At 43.8% G+C, this 19718-nt stretch overlaps 1 protein-coding gene across 1 annotated transcript in view; it reads left to right on the top strand.

The window, feature by feature from the left end:
* The first annotated feature begins 1010 nt into the window (after positions 1-1010).
* The window catches only part of CDHR1 (cadherin related family member 1), a 33120-nt gene continuing 14412 nt past the window's right edge, over positions 1011-19718 (top strand). The window contains 11 exon segments of the mRNA XM_042818679.1: positions 1011-1191; positions 1909-2004; positions 6429-6574; positions 7398-7448; positions 8788-8877; positions 9295-9381; positions 10783-10899; positions 12409-12567; positions 13731-13809; positions 16480-16580; positions 17749-17952. Of these exon segments, the coding sequence (XP_042674613.1) occupies positions 1131-1191; positions 1909-2004; positions 6429-6574; positions 7398-7448; positions 8788-8877; positions 9295-9381; positions 10783-10899; positions 12409-12567; positions 13731-13809; positions 16480-16580; positions 17749-17952 (1191 nt within the window). The 5' untranslated portion in view covers positions 1011-1130.

Below are 19718 nucleotides of genomic sequence, written 5' to 3'. Positions count from 1 at the left end.
TTCATTTATGCAAATAAATAGAACACAAACAGTAAACAGCATTAACAGGAACTCATCCTTCCGCTTTTATTCTTGTGAAAGCCTGTTCTTTTACTTCAAGTTCATGCTGGTATTTGTTTTTCTCACCACAACCCAGTATTCAAAACCACACAAAAAAGAGCACATTTCCTTTCAAAACAGGCTAGTGGGATAGTAAAACAGCTTTGCTTTGGTTATTTTTCCAATGAAAATGACAAAACAAATTAAAGATCTTAAATATTATACACTTGACAGCAGAGACACTGTAGTTCAGCCAGGTTATCTGATAGCTGCAGAAACCTTCACAAAGCAGAAGAATAAATCATTTGCCTCAGGTCACGTCCAAACAGCTAACCCTCTTTGTAAGCATCCCTGACTAAAGGCATCACCACCGAGGGAGTTTCTTCCAGCAGCCAACAACTTTGTCAACAGCTTCTCACACTGGCTGCTTTTTAGCTCTATAATTAACTGGATGATAAATATAGTTTAAACTAACACAGACAGGTTTCATGTGCAGAGCATTTAATAACGGTGCCAACTCACAATTAAAAAAAAAAAGCTTTTGATTTCTATATTTTTAGTGTGCAATTTCATGTATTGTCTGCCGTCATAAATGCAGTTGTTTCCTTTAAGCCAAAAACAACAGTGTTTACTCTTTGCTGCTTATGTTAGATTTTCTTCCTTTATAGTTTGTTGTAATTTCCAAACCTGAAACAAAAAGAAACCTCTTCCGGCTCTTAGAAGCAGAGGGCTGGCTTAGGGAATTAGAGACATCAGAAAGAAAGCAACCTTCAGATTCACCTTTTCTCTGACTTTCATGTTTGGACAGCACAGCCGAACCTCTAAGAGATGCACTGCTTCCTTCAAATCTTGCCTGAGAAACGAGTCCCACAGCTCCCTGCAAAGTAATTGGTCTAATTATGTGGTAGGAAGGAGCTTCTTTAAATTCCTTAGAAATTAAGACGTGTCATCCGCTTAACATCTTAGCATCTGTTACTGCCTCTTGCACATTTCTCCACTGCATCAGCCTGAAGGACGCTTTCCTGGACATTTCAGAGAAAAACAATCAAAATCCTTGAAACAGAGAAGAAATTGTCCCCTTCTGCAGTGGGATGAAGCATGTAAGGCATTTTGTCCCCTCCTTATTTCTCAGTTTGGTGCACGTTTGTCTGGGTGAGTACAATGATCCCTTTAAATAAGAATATAGCAGGGTACAGCATAACCTTAAATCCTGTGGTAATCCTTACTGATGTGGTAATGTTGTCCTGAAATATTTTCCCTGCCAACTGCTGACCCCTGTGCAATTGTTGCCCTCTGTGCTTACATAGATTTGTTTCTGATGGGCTGTTTAGAAGCTAATGGCATCAGTAGGCACACCACTAACCTATTCTTTGTTTTTTGTTTTCTTAAATTCTGCTGTTGTCTGGCAGGAAGTAAGTAACAATTTAATTCTGGCTAATTGCTCATGCAGTAGGCATAACGTTAGGGCAGAATGTGTTCAGAGCACTGGGAGAGGTGCTGAGGCACTGGGAGCTTCAGATCTGCGTGTGCAGCTCAGTGAGACGCGTGTGGGCATTGCCAGGAGGGTTAATGTTTTGCCCAGAGCTGACTGAGACTTCTTAGAGAGGTCCTGCTGCTTGCTTTGGTTCCCTCGATGTTTTTTTACATGCTCTTCTTCTTCGTTGGCTGCAGTGTGAACACAGAGTAGCAGGTAGAAGCAAGTGTATTGAAAGTGCCCGTGCAGATAGAACCCTGAAAGTGCACTGCAGCAATGGATATGTTGTGCCCTCGTAGTATTCCCAACGGAGCTCGTGTTTACTGAGAGTCGGGTAACAGCTACGTAACTGCCAGCAATGATGTGTTTTTCTGTGCCTTCTGTTTTAATTGCAGTTCAGGCAAATTATGCCCCCTATTTCTTCGATAATGGAGCCAGGAGCACAAATGGGAACATGGCACTCCTCAGCCTTTCCGAGGACACACCAGTTGGTCAGTATGCAGACACGTATGGTTAAAGTATGGAACTGAAGCCGGTTGGTCTTTTGCTTGGCAACACGCATTTTGTCATAGGTGGTGCTAAACACTGTGGGTTTTCTTCTCAAGTTTTTGATTTACAGCAGCACATTGGAATTGCAGCTGTAATTTAAAGTGTGACATTTTGCTCCCCTTTCCTCGGTCCGTGAGTCTGCTCATAGCATCAGAGTATGGACCTTTGGGATCTTCTCATTAGTGCTGTAAATGTTGATGAGAAGAAAGCACAAAATTATCGCTGATAACTTTGTCAGCCCTGTTAAGAACAAGCTGTACATTGCAAAGTGAGAGGTGTGGTTTTCTGTGAGGAGTTACCACGTTCCTCATGTACAGCACAAATGGTAGAGCACTTTTCTGCTTAGAGTAAGAATTGCTTGGTAACAACAACAGTTTCTTTTGAAACAAGTTCAGTTTCATTTTACTGAAAATTCAAAATTTTACTGAAAATTTTACTGATGCATTCTCCGACTCTGAACATTTTATGAATGGGTTTATACAGTTCTTTTTAAACTGAAATTGCATTTTAAAAAACAGAATAGAACAAATGGATGATTAATTATCAGAATTTCCCATGGGAAAAGGATAACTTCCTATCATTTAAAAATGTTACATATATTAAATCGCTGTGATGAAGACCTCCAGGCATAACACTGAGGTTTTCTTTAGGCTTTGCTCATTTGTCTGTAAAGAAAAGCACTCGGCTAATGTCAATGGATTACCAAAGCACCCATTTACTCTTGTGCACAGAGGAGGGAGATGGCTGCACCCCGTCCCCCCCCCCCCCCTTGACAGAGCTTAGACAGTGTTGGAGACAGGGCTGATGGCAGACTGAGGGCACAGGCTTCCTAGCCATGGCCGGACACTTAGTGCCTGGGGCTTGCTCAAAAATCTCAGTTTCTGGCCCGGAGATCTAGATGCCAGCCAAGATCTACACTGGGCGTGTTTGAAGTGAGGAGGAGATGTCTGGGAGGCAGCAGCTTCTGCTCTTGTTCTTCAACCAGAGAAGCAGAGGGGGAGAAAGCAGAGCAGAACATAGAAGTGACGCACCCAGCAGATGAACGGGCAATGAGCTTGCTTATGATGCACCAGGGCTTTGCTGTAAGCTCAGCCAGACTTAGGTGGAAGCCTCAGCTGAGGGCCTACAGCAGTGTAGCAGCACATGCAGACCAAGAAGCTTAGATTTGTGTTGTGCCTTTGCCCAGAGATGCCTGGAAACCACACTAACCCTCAGCAATCAGAACAACTCTGCTGGTCGCTGGAGCAAGGCTGACCAGTGGGATTGCTTCCCTGCTCATGTAGATAGTGCCTGTAATGTGAGGTGCTTACTGGAACAAAGTGACACCCAACCCATTCCATGTGAGTGATGGCTGCCAGCCCCCACTGCTCTGCAGGCAGCGCAGCTCCCTCAGTGCGACTGGACTCTGTCCCTGGCATGCTGCTGGCCTGCAGGCCCTTAAGGAGCACCAGCTGCTCCCTGCTGAGCATTCAGCCACCTCCATGGAGATGGAAGCTGAGGGTGGCACAGTCAGAGGTGTTCCCCCTGGCAGGGCTTCAGTCTGTTCCAGAGGCAGAATTCCCTGTAGCAGTGGTGCTCCAACACAGGGACAGATGCATCTGGCTGGAGCTGCAGGCAGGCAAAGGAAAGTGTGTGTGCCCAGACAGCCGTATGGCCATGAGGAGTCAAGGTTGTGTCAGCTGCCCCATCTACAGTGCTGCTATTGCTCATGACTGATGGCTTTGGCCAAATTGTGTCTACGTTAGCTGGTCTGTATTTGCTATTAGCTTTATAAATGACTTTTTAAAAGTCAAGAGAGAAGCAACTCCCAGCACAGCACATAGTGGGAAGGCCAGAGCCAGGCCACAGCTCAGTGCGAGGACCTCGCACTGCAGGGGAACCTGGAAGAGAGAGGATTCTGGTTTCCTGTGTCCGTGTGCTGTTCTGAACATCCATATGCAGCCATCTTAGAGTTTTGATCAGGATGATCAGTGACGAAACAGGGGCACTGAGGCTTGTGTATGGCTGATTCTGTGTAGCTTCACTCAGGCTTAGTGCTGCAGAAATGCAGAGGCGGGTTGGCATTAAGTCTTCTGTGCACTCACATAAAAGTGAGACTGTAGGGAGGATGCTTTATTTGGCTGGTCCCCAGACACAGCCAGCATCTGATGGGATCAACACCACAAGCAGCTGCTTTAATCTACCTCCAGAAATGCTTTGGCTCTGCTGAGGTTATGAGCTGTGTGTTAGTTACAGTCCCCAGCATGTGCAGGTGAGGGACATGTAGTATTTCAGAGCACTAAAATGAGGTGATGGTTTGTCCATGCTGCTGCAGGAAGAAGTGCTGTAGGTACAAGAATACTCCAAGTTCAACAAAAGCACATTATCATGCTCATGTCATCTTTTACCAGGCTTTCTTTTCCCTTGTGGTATTTTATCTGCTCATAGGTAGTTGTGGACTGTCAGTTATATACCTTATGATGTCAGTTACCACAAAGAAAACAATTGGTATTTTGTATGTGACAGCTTAGAATTGCCCGTGTAACTCCAGATTCTTTTGAGAGCTGCAGATCATGAGAGTCTTTGTTGTCAGATGGGCCAGAACAGCAGCCCCTTCCAGTGGCTGATGTAAGAACCATGGCAAAAGGAATGAGCTAAAGTGGCAGCTGCAGTTTGAGCAGTCACACAGTGGGGCAAGTAGGGATGTTTGGTGCTGAGCTTGTGGCAAAGAGTTGCCTGTGTACATACAAGATGTACGTGACCCTAATTAAGGTCTTACAGCGTGTGTGAGATGCTATTTCAGGTTGTTTGCTTCATCTTACCACATTAATCCTGTAAGCCCTTGTAGCAGAACGTTGAGAAGAGACGCAAAACAAGGGATCGAAGCACCCTCATAGGGGCCCGCTTCTGAAAATCCAGGCATTCTCAGTGCTTTGGAGATTTCTGCATGCCTCTCGTCTGCTTTTCTTCTTCCCTTTTTTCCCCGTTTGCTTTTCTTCTTCCCTTTTTTCCCCATGCTCCCACATATGTGCACCCTCCCACTGAAAGCAGTTTTCAGCTGCACTTCTTTGTGCTCACAGCCCCAACTCCTCACTGCCTGCCTTTGGCTGGCCGCTTCAGATCTTTCCATCCTTCAAGCTCCCCCCATGTCTCCTGCAGCTCCTTTGCTGTTTTCTGGCATGGCCAGCTCCCCTCCCAGGTCAGCCAGGCTGCAGGTGTGAAGCAGCAGCAACAGTAATGGTTGGTGAAGAGCAGGTTTGCCATTGTGGTTTATGGTCCATGTCCTCCAGCAGCTCCTCTTGCCCTGGAGTGAGCTTGCAATCCATAGCCACCTGCGCGCTTGGTGCTGATCGCTCGTTGCCTTTCATGGTGAGGCAGGTAGAGAGCGGGTGAAGGAGCCCAGGTGGGATGGCCTGTCCATGCGTGTCCCTCTCAGTTTGTGTTCTGTACCTCTTTAAGCTGGGTATCTCAGATAAAGCTCCTCAACCACAGCAGGCTGCTATGAGGTAGAAGAAATCTACAGAAATGTGTTTTATGTGTCAGGCTCAGTTATTGATAGTCGTGAAGTGCTTCCAGTTATTTGGATGAAGATATTAATGCACAGAAGAATAACAGACATCCAAGCTTAATAAAAAATGATACGAATAAACGCTCACCATCTTATGAAAGTGTGGGTGTCATAACTCCCCCAGAAATCATCACTTCTGATAAGCAAAGCCAGTTTACTGTGAAAACTGGCACTTAGTTCTCAGATGTGTAAAAATAGAAATGACAATCTTTCTTTCCCCAGCGTGTGGAGGAAATGTATGATGAATTGATGAATTTAGAGAATTTATTCATTGGTATGCGCACAAGTGGATGTGCTAAGCGGAGAGTTTAATGAGAGAGAAGTAATGATGGGAGATAAGCAGGAAGGAAGACTTTTGCTTGTAACTCTGACAGCAAAGAAGTCTGCAAATGTCCCTGTGTCTCCAAAGCCAGGGCCTTGCCTGGTGGAAGCACTGCCTTCAGCCCAGGCTGGTTTGCGTGAGGGCCTTTTGCTGCTGCTGCCAGCAATGTCTCCCAGTCTTACAGCAGCATCGCTTCAGACGCACCTGGGTTGATAGTCAGGAATTTGTTATCTGCGTAGACACCGTGGTGCAAACAGTACAGCTGCACAGGAAAGGCCCCTAACTGAGGGAAAATGGCACTGGTGAATTCAGTTTAACCATCAGGGTAAAAGCTGACAGTCGGAACCACTGAACTGCTTACGTGCCTGTACTTTGCAGTAGGTTCAATTCGCAGAAGCTTTGCCTCATGCAGGATGGCTAAGTTCCTAGGAAGCAGGCTGGTGAAATATTCACTGCTGATGTAACCACAGAGAAGTGCTCAGTGGCCGCTTTTTCAGGTACCCACGTTTATACTCTGAATGGAACTGATCCGGAAGGAGATCCTGTGACGTACGGCCTGACCTACGAGGCTGGATCCAGGCGCTACTTTTCTGTTGATGGGAACCTTGGAAATGTGACGCTGATTGAGGAACTTGACAGAGAGGTAGTGTGCAGTGAGATGCCCTCACTCTGCTTTCGTGAAATTTCCTTGACTTTCAGTTAATCAATGTCTTTGAGGGACAGTGCCAACTTGTTTGTACCTGAGATGTGTCATTTCTAACTTTGAGATGCTATAATTCACCCATCGGGTTGTTTTCCAGTTGACTGGAACCACTGCCACTACTATCACATTTTTTAGCAGCTGAGGGCTTTCTTTTCAGCTTTTGCCAGAACAGTTTATTTTTTATTCCTATCTGCCCCCACCTGCAAAGTATCGAGAACAGTCCTTTAACAGTCAGACACGACTGAATTTCTTCAGAACTCTCTGTCATAGGGGGAGGTAGAAATTTACATAAGCGCTGTCTGAGGACACGTTTCTGATTATGTCATGCTCCTTTAACCCTTAACCACATGGGTTCAAGATGTTCCCTGCAATAATGGACTGAAGGCAACTGTATTCTGGGAGCACAGACATCACCCATTGTGTAGCCCATGCAGTAAAGACAACACAATACTCAGTAAACCTTTCAAAATACTGCACACTAAGGCAGAGTAATTTTGAACTAATAATGGAAGTATTTCTCCAAAAAGATAACTGGTGTTCCACTAGCGCTTCATAATGCAATACGAATTCCCAGAGCAGCTATCTCCCGTCCGCATCTCCAGACAGCCCGTGGAGCACTTCAGCTGAAGGCTCTGAGGGGTCTCCTTAGCCTCTGCTCTGGTTTTCTTGTATCAGTTGCTGTTTTCTTGTACCTGCTGAGATGTGCAGTTCTTTCTCCAATTAAAGCAAAACCATCTAACAAATATACGTTGCTGTTTTACAGAAAGAAGATGAGATTGAAGTTATTGTCAGTATTTCAGATGGCCTGAGTACAGTAAGTACTAATTCTACTCTAACTTTTCAAACTGCTCACCCTGCAGTTGTGCCTCCTTTCATTATATTACCTTTCAGGGACTATCTCATTTGATCAGAAAACATAATCTCATTAGAGCCTTACCTCCTGCTTCAACAGCCAGCAGTCTTCCAGTAACTCAGGTCTCGCTCCAGCCCTGTGAGGGTAACTGCAGCGTCGTGTGAGCCAAAAGCTTGATTTAGTAGGCTATGAAATAACAGCAGCTACCCCTAAAGTTTCACTGTCAGCTCAGTGGGATGCGTAACTAAGAAAGAGCTGAAGTTTTTGTTTTTGTTTTTTTTGCAAGAAGTGTAACAGGACTGGAACCAGAATTGGACATGCAAAAGCTGACTGGCCTCCACCCCCGCAGTGTTTCTCTGGTGTGACATTAAGAAGATTTGCTGAGGCCAAGGTGGTTGTCTTGTCTGCTGCTGAACACAGCTTTGATCATGTATAATCATTAAGGGCTTATATGAGGCATGAGGCACAAGCACCCAGTCCTAGTTCTACAAATTTCCTTGGCATTTTCAGTTTAAGATAAATGTTCTTGTGGGCAGGATATTAGACTGCCAGTAAGAGGACCTGGGCTTCGTCTCTGGAGGTGTCACAAAAATGTGACCCTCTAACTACCCCCAAAACCAGACAACTCTAGAGATCTTCCTCATCTCAAACAAGGGGAGTGAGATCATCCTATGTTTGGGGTGCAACTACATCCTACAGAGACAATGGCTCTCACCATTTCTGTAAACAGCTACTAAAGGGATCGCATCCACGTGCCCACTCTGGAGAAATCTGGGAAGTTCTGCTGATCAAATATATTTTGGTTCCATATTTTTTAAAAAGGCAGATTGCTCAGGATAGTCTGTTAAATATTAAAAGGGTGTATTCATACATCCAAATTCTGCGTGCTGTTGACCCGGTTGGATGTTATTGAATAAGATATTAATTAATGCAGTTGGCTGTCAGGTGCCAACTTTTACACAGTCTTTGATGAATTCCCATAAAATGCATCATGGTAGTTTGAATGCCACAAAGAAGAAAAATGACTTTTGTAAGTTAGCTCCAATCTATAACCTATGAAGTGCTTTAAGACTCCTTTTCCACTTTAGAGATACCTGGGTGTTCTCCACGCGGCTAGTTATTCTGGCTTTTGTGATTTTCTGATTTTTTTTTTTTTCTTTTATATGCTTAGTTTTGTTAGTGCAAAGACATTGTATTACAATACATCTTTTCATTACCTTTGGCCACATGTTAGTAGGAAAATCAACAGGTTCACGTAAATCAGCTCCAGTCATAATGTGTTCTTCACATTCCAATCCAGGTTTCAGAGAAAGTGAGGATCCTTGTAACAGATGCTAATGATGAGAGCCCAGAGTTCATCAATACACCTTACATAGTCCAAGTCCCAGAGGTTGGTGAAGTTTCTTTGCATACTGTATTTCAGTAGAATGTAAAGAGGAGCGAGCTGGTGTGTTTCCAGTAAAGTCACAAGATGTGGAGGACGAACTCGCAGTCTTATGGGGTTTGGCCAAAGTCAGTTCAGACTTAAGGCACGCTACTTAGTGGGTAAGTTCCACAATGTGATTTTAGAATTGGTTTCAGTGGAAATAGGGTACTCTTTTAGCAGTTTTCCCTCCTGATTATTCCAGAAAGCTTTGCTTTGCTCCAGTTTCCTCCATTTTTAATCTCTTGCCTGTTTGATTCCCTCATTCATTTATATTCTTTCTACGAACACTCCTTCTGTCTCCTTACATGCTCCATTTTCACTTCTTGTAGTTCTGCTGGTTTGCCACTTCTGTCTCACTGTAGTATCTGTTTTTGGTCACAGAACTCTCCTTCTGGCAGCAGTATCTTTAAGATTGAGGCAGTTGACAGAGACACTGGTTCTGGAGGAAGTATCACCTACTTCTTGCAGGTAAAGTATTTTCTGTACTTTTAAGACTCACCTCTCATTTAAGATTCAGAGGATTGAGCTGCTACCAGTGTCTATAGGGCCAATTCTGTAGCATGCACAAGAAAATAAACTTTGGCAAACGGATACTGTCTGCCATGAAGCAGTCAAGCACAGCCTGGCAGGCAGGCGTTGGAGCTGGGGTCTCCACTGTCACTCTGGCACATCACAGCACAGCTCCTGTTGGCCCCTTCTTTGGCTGGTTGGGAGAGCAAGTCTAATTTGTAACCCTGTGTGCAGGTGGGATATCAAAAGCACGATATAGCTTCCTTCAGAAGGAAAAGTGCATGGAAACCCTGTCTGTACTTGGATGCAGCAGGCTGGTGCAAAATTGAAACCTGTATCGCAGTATAGAGTGCTACCTGTTCTTCTGATGAAGCCAGTGCCCACTGCAACCAGCCCTCCTGGTGTTGCCCTCTGGGGAAGAACAGAAAGCTTTCATATTTGAAGCTGGACAGACGTTTGTGTGCCAAAAGGGCAACTTTTTACACAGTGCCCTTCAAATCCACTATTTCTGTAAGCATTTTCCTCCAGATGAACGGTAGTTTCCCTTATTCAAAAGGCAGTGGAATAAAAAAAAAAAAACACAAACCAATTTGTTGCAGTATGTACCTTAGATACAGTATGGAAGCAAGTTGGAATGTATTTACACAGCATTAAAGGTAATCTGGTTAAGAGCTCGGGCACACTGAGAAAGAACACCTTGTTGAAATTTAGTTTTGATTTCACCAATTATGAGCCAATTAAAATGCAATATGGGCAGGATTCAGTTTTGCACGGGGCTTTTTCCAGAAAGCCAGGAGACTCTGAAGCCAGCGACAGCTATTTTGAGCTTCCAGGTCTAGCTAATATATTTGTGTAACAGAAAGGTTACTAAATAAGTTTATTTATTAAAAATATGCTGCTGCATCCTTTCACACAATTCTTGAGTTGCTCAGAAAGAGCACTCTTGTAAAGTCTGGTGTGGGCAGGTAATGATGTCACCAAAAGGACAAAGACTGTGACAGTGACCGTAGATACAGAAAACCAAAGGTGTGCAGTTAGGGACTCTCGCCGAAAGGGGAGGGAGACATTTTTAGGCCCTTTTGAAAGTCAGATGTCTTTTATGTGTCAATTCACTATGGAAAAGATTTTGAAAACCCACATTGAAGTAACTGATTTATTCTGAATAACGAAAGGCTCATGGCTGGTTCATGAATTTTTCATAAACACACAGAGGTGAAATTCATCAGATACAGTTTGGGTGAATGATGTATCATTATTCTAGTCTTTTCCTTTAGCAGATGAAATAAAAGATTAATCCCTACGGCAATCTTGTTTCCATACCTGTAATCTTCTGCCTTTTCTCCTTTCATTTTTCTCTAGAACATCCATGCTAATAAGTTTACAATAGACCGTCACAGCGGCGTCCTGCGCATCAAATCGGGGATCACCCTGGACTACGAGAAGTCAAGAACACATTTTGTTGTCGTGGTAGCCAAGGTACAAAGCTTTCTTCTGCAAGTGGAGGAGGTGAAGGATTGTATTTGAGTAAGGCAGCTTAGGTCAAACAGAAGCATGATTTAAAAGTTTGTTGAGATAGCAGAGTCACTCCCTCTGCCACGTCTGAAGGAATGGAGGGTACCATGGAGAGGTGAGGCGGAAAGCTGGCCAGTGCCTGCTGCTGAGCAACATCTGGAGGGGGCCAGAGGCGAATTCCTCACACTGAGCTCAGGCTCCAGTGCCAGGACAGTGAGCTCCTCTGCAGCAAGTCACCCTTACACGTTGAGATTCACTCAGAAGCAAACACTGGTGTATGCAGCCCCAGCTTTGGGACGCATCAGTCCCTTTGGACTCCCCGGTGCTGCTCGGTACACAGCCATGTTACAACAGGGGCAGAGCTCTGGAAGAGTCTGGATATTTCTTTTTTCCATGTCTCCACTGTGTTGTGGCAGGATCTCACACCAATCCCACAAATGCTGCTGCAATTCTTTCCTCCCCACTGTCACTCTCAGTAGTGCAGTGCCTGTGGCATGGCTGAGGATTCATAACAGGCATTAAAAATTCAGACTCTGAAGTAAAGTCTCCCAGGATCCTGCAGAGAGCTGTCAGGCTGGTGGCCGCATGTGTGGAAGGAGAATAATTTCACTGCTACTTACAGTGGCTTTACGTTTCTTGTTTTGTGAAAAATGTATGGACTTTGTTATTTATTTATTTAGCCAGGATTCATTTGAAGAGAAATAACAGAACTTGGGTTAAATGCTGCTTTTGGGCAGTAAAGAGCAAATCTCTTCCAAAATCCAGAACTTTAAGAACAGGCACAGCAGGTGCCCAGAACAATTCACAACAGTATGGCCACTGACCTCCAGCCAGTGCTCTGAGAGTAAGGGTGTTAAAAGCTTCCAAAACCGTGAGGCATTTCTGTAGTTGGCATTGCTGTATCACCAGCACAGTGCCAATGGTGGTAAAGTCCCCAGAGATTGTTTATATACTGTGGCTGTTGCACAGCTCCTGGGTGTGTGCTGCCATGCTGTTACTTATGCCACGTAAAATCCCCTGGGAGGCTTTGGTCAACTCACGTGTTTAATTTTCCCCTGAAAATGCCCTATTTTACTACAGTTGCCTTGGTTTCATGGCAGGGTTTTATGGCCTGATAATTTTTTCCGTCTGTTTCTAGCTTTCTCCTATTCCAAAAAACAAGAAGAGCCAACAGGATAAAAAAGCCCTGAATTGTCTGTTCTCTGTGTTGTTGATAAGCAATAACGCGTGACTGCATATATGAGCACAACTACTTTAACAGAAGAACTTGCTTCTGAGATTTCGTAAGGTGTCTGCCCACTCAGAGAGGAAATGGAACAGATGGAAAAGAGAAGGGAATAGGGCAGGAGAGCTGAGTGTGCGCTGAGAGACATTAGAGATTCCTGGAACCGTGTTTGTGAATGCATGCCTGATACGGTGCGCATGATGCCGTAAATGGATTTGCCTGCATACTTCAGCAGAGGGATCTGACAGTGACTTCTTTTCCAAGATGGCAGTGGGAAGCTGAGGGGAGACAACAAAGTGTTCTCAGCCACAACAACTGTCACCATCAACGTGGAGGATGTTCAGGACACTCCTCCCATGTTCATTGGGACTCCCTACTATGGATACGTCTATGAGGATACGCTTGCAGTAAGTGCTGGTTTTGACCTGTGGAAGTGCAGTCTTTCACGTTTCAGCCAAAATAAACATGTGCTTTGGGCTGCAGCACTATCCTCTCAATATCTCATTTGGGCCAAGGTGAACCTGACACGAGTAGCGCAGGGTACTTTCTGCTCAGCTAGGCAGGAGGAAGGGCCCAGGAAATCCTCCCAGGTCCAAATGCACCAGAATACTAAGAAAGGAGGGGCATACTGAGGAGAACCACGGACGAGTTGTCCTAAAACTGTGTTTGTTGCTATGCCTATTGCTGAGGATACACCTCCTTATATATCATGGACAGCCTAAGGAATACAGAGATCTCCTGGCTGTGCCACCATCTCAGAAAATCCTACTGTCAGATCTGCTCAAAAGAGAGCGTAGAGTTTATCCAGTCAGTGTATCATGGCACTTTAGCCATACAGTAGTCTTGATGCTGGTGATACTTCCAGACACATATCATTCCCAAAGCTGCAAATTCATCAGTTTTCTTTCTACCTAAGCAGAGGCACAGTACTGAATAGGGACCAACTTTCACCCTGATACATGTTTTAATTAAAATTTTCTTCATACATAGGATAAGAAATGGTATCTACTTATGAAATACCTAACCTTAGACTATTGTCAGTGTGTTAGCACCCCATTTGCCTCGTTCTCCTCCTCAGGGGCAAATGTGTGACAGTACACAGCAGCTCAGTTCATAGGCTGTTACATTTCTGCTGGGCAGAGTAACACTTGCGTTCTTTGCAGATGTTCGGAATGTATGGAACATAGACTTATTCTGAGAGTTACACATAGGTCTTGAAATAACTATCAGGTGCACACAAATTAGTATTTACCATGGAACCAGCAACTACCACATACCATCTTGGTAGCAAACTGAAGCGATCAGGTCTCAGATTTGTTACTCCAAATCTGAAGAGAGGGACAAGAGGTTGGGCACTAGGCAAACAGGCACAGTCTCTTCGCAGAAACATTTTTCTCACTGGAAATCAATGAACCTCAGGGGGTTCCCCATGCATCATGAGCAAAAGTACCACCATTCCCTCTAAGCCTTACTGCAGAAGGACTCTGAAATTCAGTTTATTAATGCACCATTGTAATTTCATTGCTTTTTGATCTCAACACACAAACCATAATTCCCTATTTCACCCCAGGGCTCTGAGGTCCTCACTGTTGTTGCACTTGATGGAGACAGAGGAAAGCCAAACAGTATTCATTACTCCATCGTGAACGGTGAGTAGACTTGGCTTATACGAAATCTGAAGGGAAGTCAAATCTAGATGTGACATGAAATTAGAGAGAGAAGAGCCTACAGGTTAATAATGCTGTGACAAACTCACATGGAATAGCACCAAATATCTCAAACAACTCCAGGGCCATGCCTACCAAAAAGCAAGGTAAGATTCACTGAGTTTCAGTATCTGCTTCGCAGCACTGTGCTTGGAGTTGTTAGTGTAGTTGATTTGTTAAACATCAGTAGCCTGCTTGTCGCTTAAGAAAACATGAAGGGAGATGCATTCAGTGCCACTGAACATCTCTATAATTTGATCAAGGAAATGAGAAAACGCATTGAGAAACCCAGACATAGCAATAAGAGGACTGTTCTTATTAACATTTTCATTGGGGTTCATAAACTGCCAAATCTCTGGTTTCTTGGAAGAAATGATATTTACTAGTGAAAAGAATCTGTCAACCGTACTGTAAGAAAGTAGATATTATCAAAGCAGTAATGCGTTTCATTAGGTCTACTGAGGGTGTCTGTAGCCTGTCTTTCAATGGCATAAATACAAACCTTACCTGAATTGACAACTCATTAGCAGATAAAGTCAACTGCTTAGCTCCAAGCTAAATCTTTAGTTTCATTTGGTTCTTTCTTCCTTCAAAACTTCCTTCAAAACAGGACTTCCACAATAACTGGGCACCCAGACTCCCAGGACCCCACAGTTTCATGCAAAAAATGCAAAGTTCAGTTGCAGAGCTATTCAGGAAATTCTTCAGTGTGTTACATTGTTTAAAATGCAATGTCTAGAGTGGATGGAGAGGGTTGAAGTTCGGATTTTATCTTGATGTGGGATGGGATCATGCTTAATAAGTACCTTCTCCCCTGATGCAAGAGAATAGGTAGAATAGGGGTTGCAGAATAGGAAAACAGATGAAAAATGAGGAAAGGTAAAAAGAAAGGTGGAGAATGAGGAATGAGAACATAGAAGTGCTACAGAAAGAAGCTAAACAAGGGGAAAAACATTTGAAGGAAAATATGTGAAGGCAGATGAACCAGGGAAGCTGTCAAAGATACGTGTATGGTGTATGGGGCACACTAAAAAGAGCTTAGCCATTGGGTCAAGGGAGGTGATCCTCCCTCTCTACTCTGCCATGTCTGAAGTACCATGTCCAGCTCTGGTGTCCCCAGTTAAAGACAGAATACTCCTAGAGAGATTCCACACAGGGCCACAAAGATGAGGGACCTGGAACACATCCCATATAAGTGAAGGCTGAGAAAATTGGGACTCTTCTACCTGGAGAGAGAAGGCTGGGGGGATGGGGGGGAATCAGCAAATAGGAAATCATTTATGCTAAGATGTTTTTTTAATCTAGAGTGTGTAGGATAACTTTAGAAAGTACTCTAACCTTCTAAAAATGCAAAATGGAGGAACATGTGCATTGCTACGTACCCTGAGTTATCAGTTTCTCTCCCTAAAAATAGACAATGTGGTATTGTGAATTGAAACTACTATTGACTTCAGCTCCTTCTCAGTCAGGATGTGCTTTCCAGGTCAACGTATGTTAATAATTGACCCCCTAGATGTGTCAATCTGTTCAATGTTGTGTCTAATATACTTTAAAGAAGTTGCAGTTACTACAGGTATTAGCAAAATGGGACTCTATCAGATGGTTTAAAAATAAGCGTTGGAATCAAGTTAGAGAGAAATAAAAATGACTGGGCTTTCAGATGACCATCCTCTTTTCTAAAAGCCTCAAGTTCCTTCATTTTAAGGGTTTTTTCCTCACATCCTTTCAGTTGTAGGCTCTGCAACAAAGCAGAACCTGCGGAGAATCCTATGGGTGAGACTGGGGCACATAGGGTAGGATGGGTTCCCAGCTGCCGGCCGTTCCCTCTCTGAGCAGGGCAAATTCACCAAGTGGAAAAGAATCAAAGCCCTGTAACTGGTTTTCTGTTCGGAAAGATGGAAGTTACACTGCATGGACCAAAGTCAGCCTGCAGCCTCGTCCTGCCTGTGGAGCTGTCTCAACCTCTGTGAAAAGAGCCTAGGCTTTACCCTAGATTCTCCTAAGACCCCTTTCATGCTGGCACCTTGCAAGAAAATGAGTGTTGTTTAACAGATTGGGTGTTTAAAGCCAGAAGATGCTTCTCCCAAGATGCTGTTCACAGAAAGAGTGACTGTGCTTCTTTAGGATAAATTGTCAGACTTCTCACCTTAGCTGATATTAGCAAGAGCAATGTTCTTGTTGCTCTGAAGCTTAATTATGTATGCATTTGCTAATTAAAATGAGTAGTGGTTTTTGTTTCTGTTTTTGTTTTTTATCTAAACCAACATGTAAAGGCAGCAGCATAACAGAAAGGAATACCAAATGTGCAGGCCCGGTTGCTGAGGCTCAAAGGGAACCTTGCCAGCATGGGAGAGAGAAAAGCAAGGGCAGCTGCCTGTGGGGTCAGAGCTCTGCCTAGCTGCTCCTAGAAGAGGAAACTCTTGTTGGCCCTCATCTGTGCTCTTATCACACTACAAGCAGGCATAGAAATGCTTCACTTTTTAAAAATAGCCACTGATAGGAGTGGATACACATACAGACAAATATACTAACTGCACACTTCATTAAGAATATCACGCTGGTTCAAGAAACAGGAAGAACGGCACTTAACTAGACTATCTTGGTTTATTGCAGGAAGTGAAGGTTCTTTTGAAATCAGCAACACCACCGGAGCCATTTCTGTTATAAAAAGTCCAAATCAGCTCAAGAAAGAAGTGTATGAACTAAGAGTTCAGGTATGTACTGAGGGACCTGGCTGCACTCAATTTACCCTGCTACCGCCCCTTCCTGGAGGAGCCCTAGTGGGGAAATCTCCCTCTAGTTGTTGGTGTGGCTCCTTATCTCGGTGTGACCAGAGGCATTGCAATCCATACAGTGATGCATATGGGAGTTGAGAAATAATTTACAATCCCCCCCCCTAATATCTAGTCAAAGTAATGCTGTACCTTGGCTACTGCTATCAGTTCTAACTGCATCTACATCAAGATGATTATATTTCTTTCCATCCTCAGAAAAAGACAACAATCTTTTAGGGAAATCCATCACATTTTTAAGTTGCAGAGCTGTAATGCCAAATGAGTGAACAGCCTAATATTTTAAGGGGAAGACAGCAAGGGTGGTATTTTTCAGAGGGGTTCAGCAGACCAGCAACTTTGTTTCTAAGCCATTTCAGCATAAACATGCCCATTAGGGATGTGTTTTTTCTTCCAACAGTTTCTGTCCTGACATGAAAAACACCTTAAATTGAAGGAGGTGAATTTGTCTGCATGTTGCAATTGTTTAATTTAAACAGATTTTGTCTTTCAGTTAATAAAAACAGCAGCTAGATTTGCTATACAACCTATACCCAGCTTAAATGAAGTCTATCCAGATGGCAAAGCAGAATTGCAAATCAGAGAACAGAACTGTCATTTTGCTCTTTCAAATTTCACGCAGCCTGAATACCTCAAGTACATCTTACCTCTCAGAGATCCAAAGCTGCTGCCCTTCCAGAACTCTGCCAGTTAAAGACCTATGGTACTCAGCAAATGTCAAGTTCATCTTCCTTTTCCATTTCATAAATACTTTGGGCAAGCAATTATCTTGTCTGTATCAAGTTATCTGTCTTTAGAGGACTGTTTTTACCTAGGGTGAAATACGAAGCTCAAGAACAAAACAAGAATTTTTTCCATCAGAGCTGGTTGAGACTGAATTATTACCACACTTTCTAATCGTCGTGAATTCCACTGCAAAGTGGACTGAGATTTCTACAGCAACATAAGACTGTGAATGCTTGTACAAAACTGCTGTTAGGTTGATTTTTGCATGCAAAACAAGACCCAAACATGGAACTGAGGAAGGAGCCAGCTGCAGCTAAGAAGGGAATATTCCTTCATCTCTTTTCTCTCTCTTAACTTTGTCCAGGCATCAGAAGTCAGCCCAGAAGGGGATGTCTCAGCATATGCCTTTGCCATGGTGACTATAAGGGTGGTCGACCTCAACAACCATCCGCCGACATTTTATGGAGAAAGCGGTCCCCAGAACAGATTTGAACTGACCATGTACGAGCATCCCCCAGAGGGTGAAATCTTGAGAGGGCTGAAGATTACTGTCAATGATTCAGATCAGGTACGTGGAAACTGTGAGTTTTCCTGCCCTGTTTTCACAAAGATAGAAATGGACATCAGAGTGGCAAGTGTCAGGCCTTCAGTTTTTTTTTTAGAATTGAATTGTTTCACGTGCATTCCCAGAAAGCTTAGGGCAAGCAAAATACTTGCCAAGACCATTGCCACAGAGAATTTGGACTCTAAGGCATATTTAGTTTGTCATACATCATTTAGTCTGACCATTATGTCAGAGAGAAGAGCGCCGGTCCCAAATCTGCAGCCCACCTCTCGAGGACCTCTGAAATTGAATAGTCTTCATGCATTTCCTTTGTCTGTTGGTTATGTTCAGTTGCTGTCAGCATATAGTCTGGGAACATATTCCCTTTAGATAACTACTGAAGCCCCAATTGCTTTAGCAACTTTAAGTGCTTTAAGTTTCCATCCATACCTTTCATAAGCCCTCTGGAAACAATTCTGTCTGTGCCCTTACATTGTATTTATGGCAGCGTATTATCCTTCTAGAGTTTATGTTACAACCAGAGTCTGTAATTCATGCTTTGAAATATCATTCCCATTGGAGTCATATTTTTAGGTCATCTTAAAAATTATGCCAGCACCAAACTAACTGATCAAAGAAAAAAAAAGACAACTCCATCCATCTCAGCCCAATATCTAGCTGACCCCTGACACTCACAGATACTATTGTGATGGTTGCTATAGGGATCCCTAAGCTGAATACTGCAGGAAGGGCATCCACCTGAGTTAGTCTCAGAGTAGGCAGTGACAAGAGAGATTAATGCATCTGACAACTGTTTTGTCATTGGAAAGAGTGCTCTTATTCAACTGTTCTCAGTATTGTGCTGTTTTGACTGTATTGTACTCTATCAAACCCACCAGCTTCTTCCACCTCCCTCCAACTGCACTGCAGCAAGCAGATAAATGACTGCTTTCAAAGCAGCGCTGCGTCTATCTCACTATTGTCACTGAGGACGTTGCTGCAGAAGAGAAGAAACAAAACCTATCTCTTTTATTTGGAGATCAAATACATACGTATCACCTAGACCGACAAAATACTCAGGGCTGCATGTTAGACTATAAACTAAGCAGAAAATACAGCTAATAGTTCAAATTTCTCAAGAAGCTTCCTAGTACAACACAAGACATCACTCTGTAGGGATAGGATTTTGTAATGCTATCATGGGACAGAAAGCGCCATGATAATAAAAGAGTTGCTTACCTTCAGAAGGCGTCAGGTAGGTAGGGATTCCCAGTGGCAAACACTATCATCTCCATTGCCAACCCTTCAATGAGGTCTGGGAAGGGATGGATCCTGGTTCCAGACCCTCTGGCCACTCAACTGCATTGCATGCACCTGTGCTGGTCCTGCCTTCCCACAAGGTGTTCCATCACTGGTTCAGTCCCTGATTTAGTATTTCCACTACAGACTGATACTGTTTCAAGACACAGAAAGCAATGTTTTCCCCCCTGTAAAGACTTATGTCTCTAACAGCCACTGTTGTCTCTGGTGGTCCAGGTGAGAAGGAAGCCACAATCACGGCCTGCCTCAGGCCTACAGTTTGATGGAAATGCCATCTTGCAAGAACATCACACAGAAATTTCTCACCCCACTCTCTTCAGCCAGCAGACACCACTAAAGGCCTGGTGTCACCGTCCCTTCCATTGCTCCTCTGTCCTGCGGCTGTCTGCTTTGCTATGTGCAGCAGGGCTTATTCCACACAGATCTGGACTGGGCGGATAACACTGTCAAAAATCACTGAGCCTTTGAAG

This window comes from Centrocercus urophasianus, unplaced genomic scaffold (genome assembly GCF_019232065.1).
Source record: "Centrocercus urophasianus isolate 14NV4802_14NV808 unplaced genomic scaffold, USGS_Curo_1.0 seq_17, whole genome shotgun sequence".
In the NCBI taxonomy this organism is placed as follows: domain Eukaryota; kingdom Metazoa; phylum Chordata; class Aves; order Galliformes; family Phasianidae; genus Centrocercus; species Centrocercus urophasianus.
This window is presented reverse-complemented; position numbering and strand designations above follow the sequence as displayed.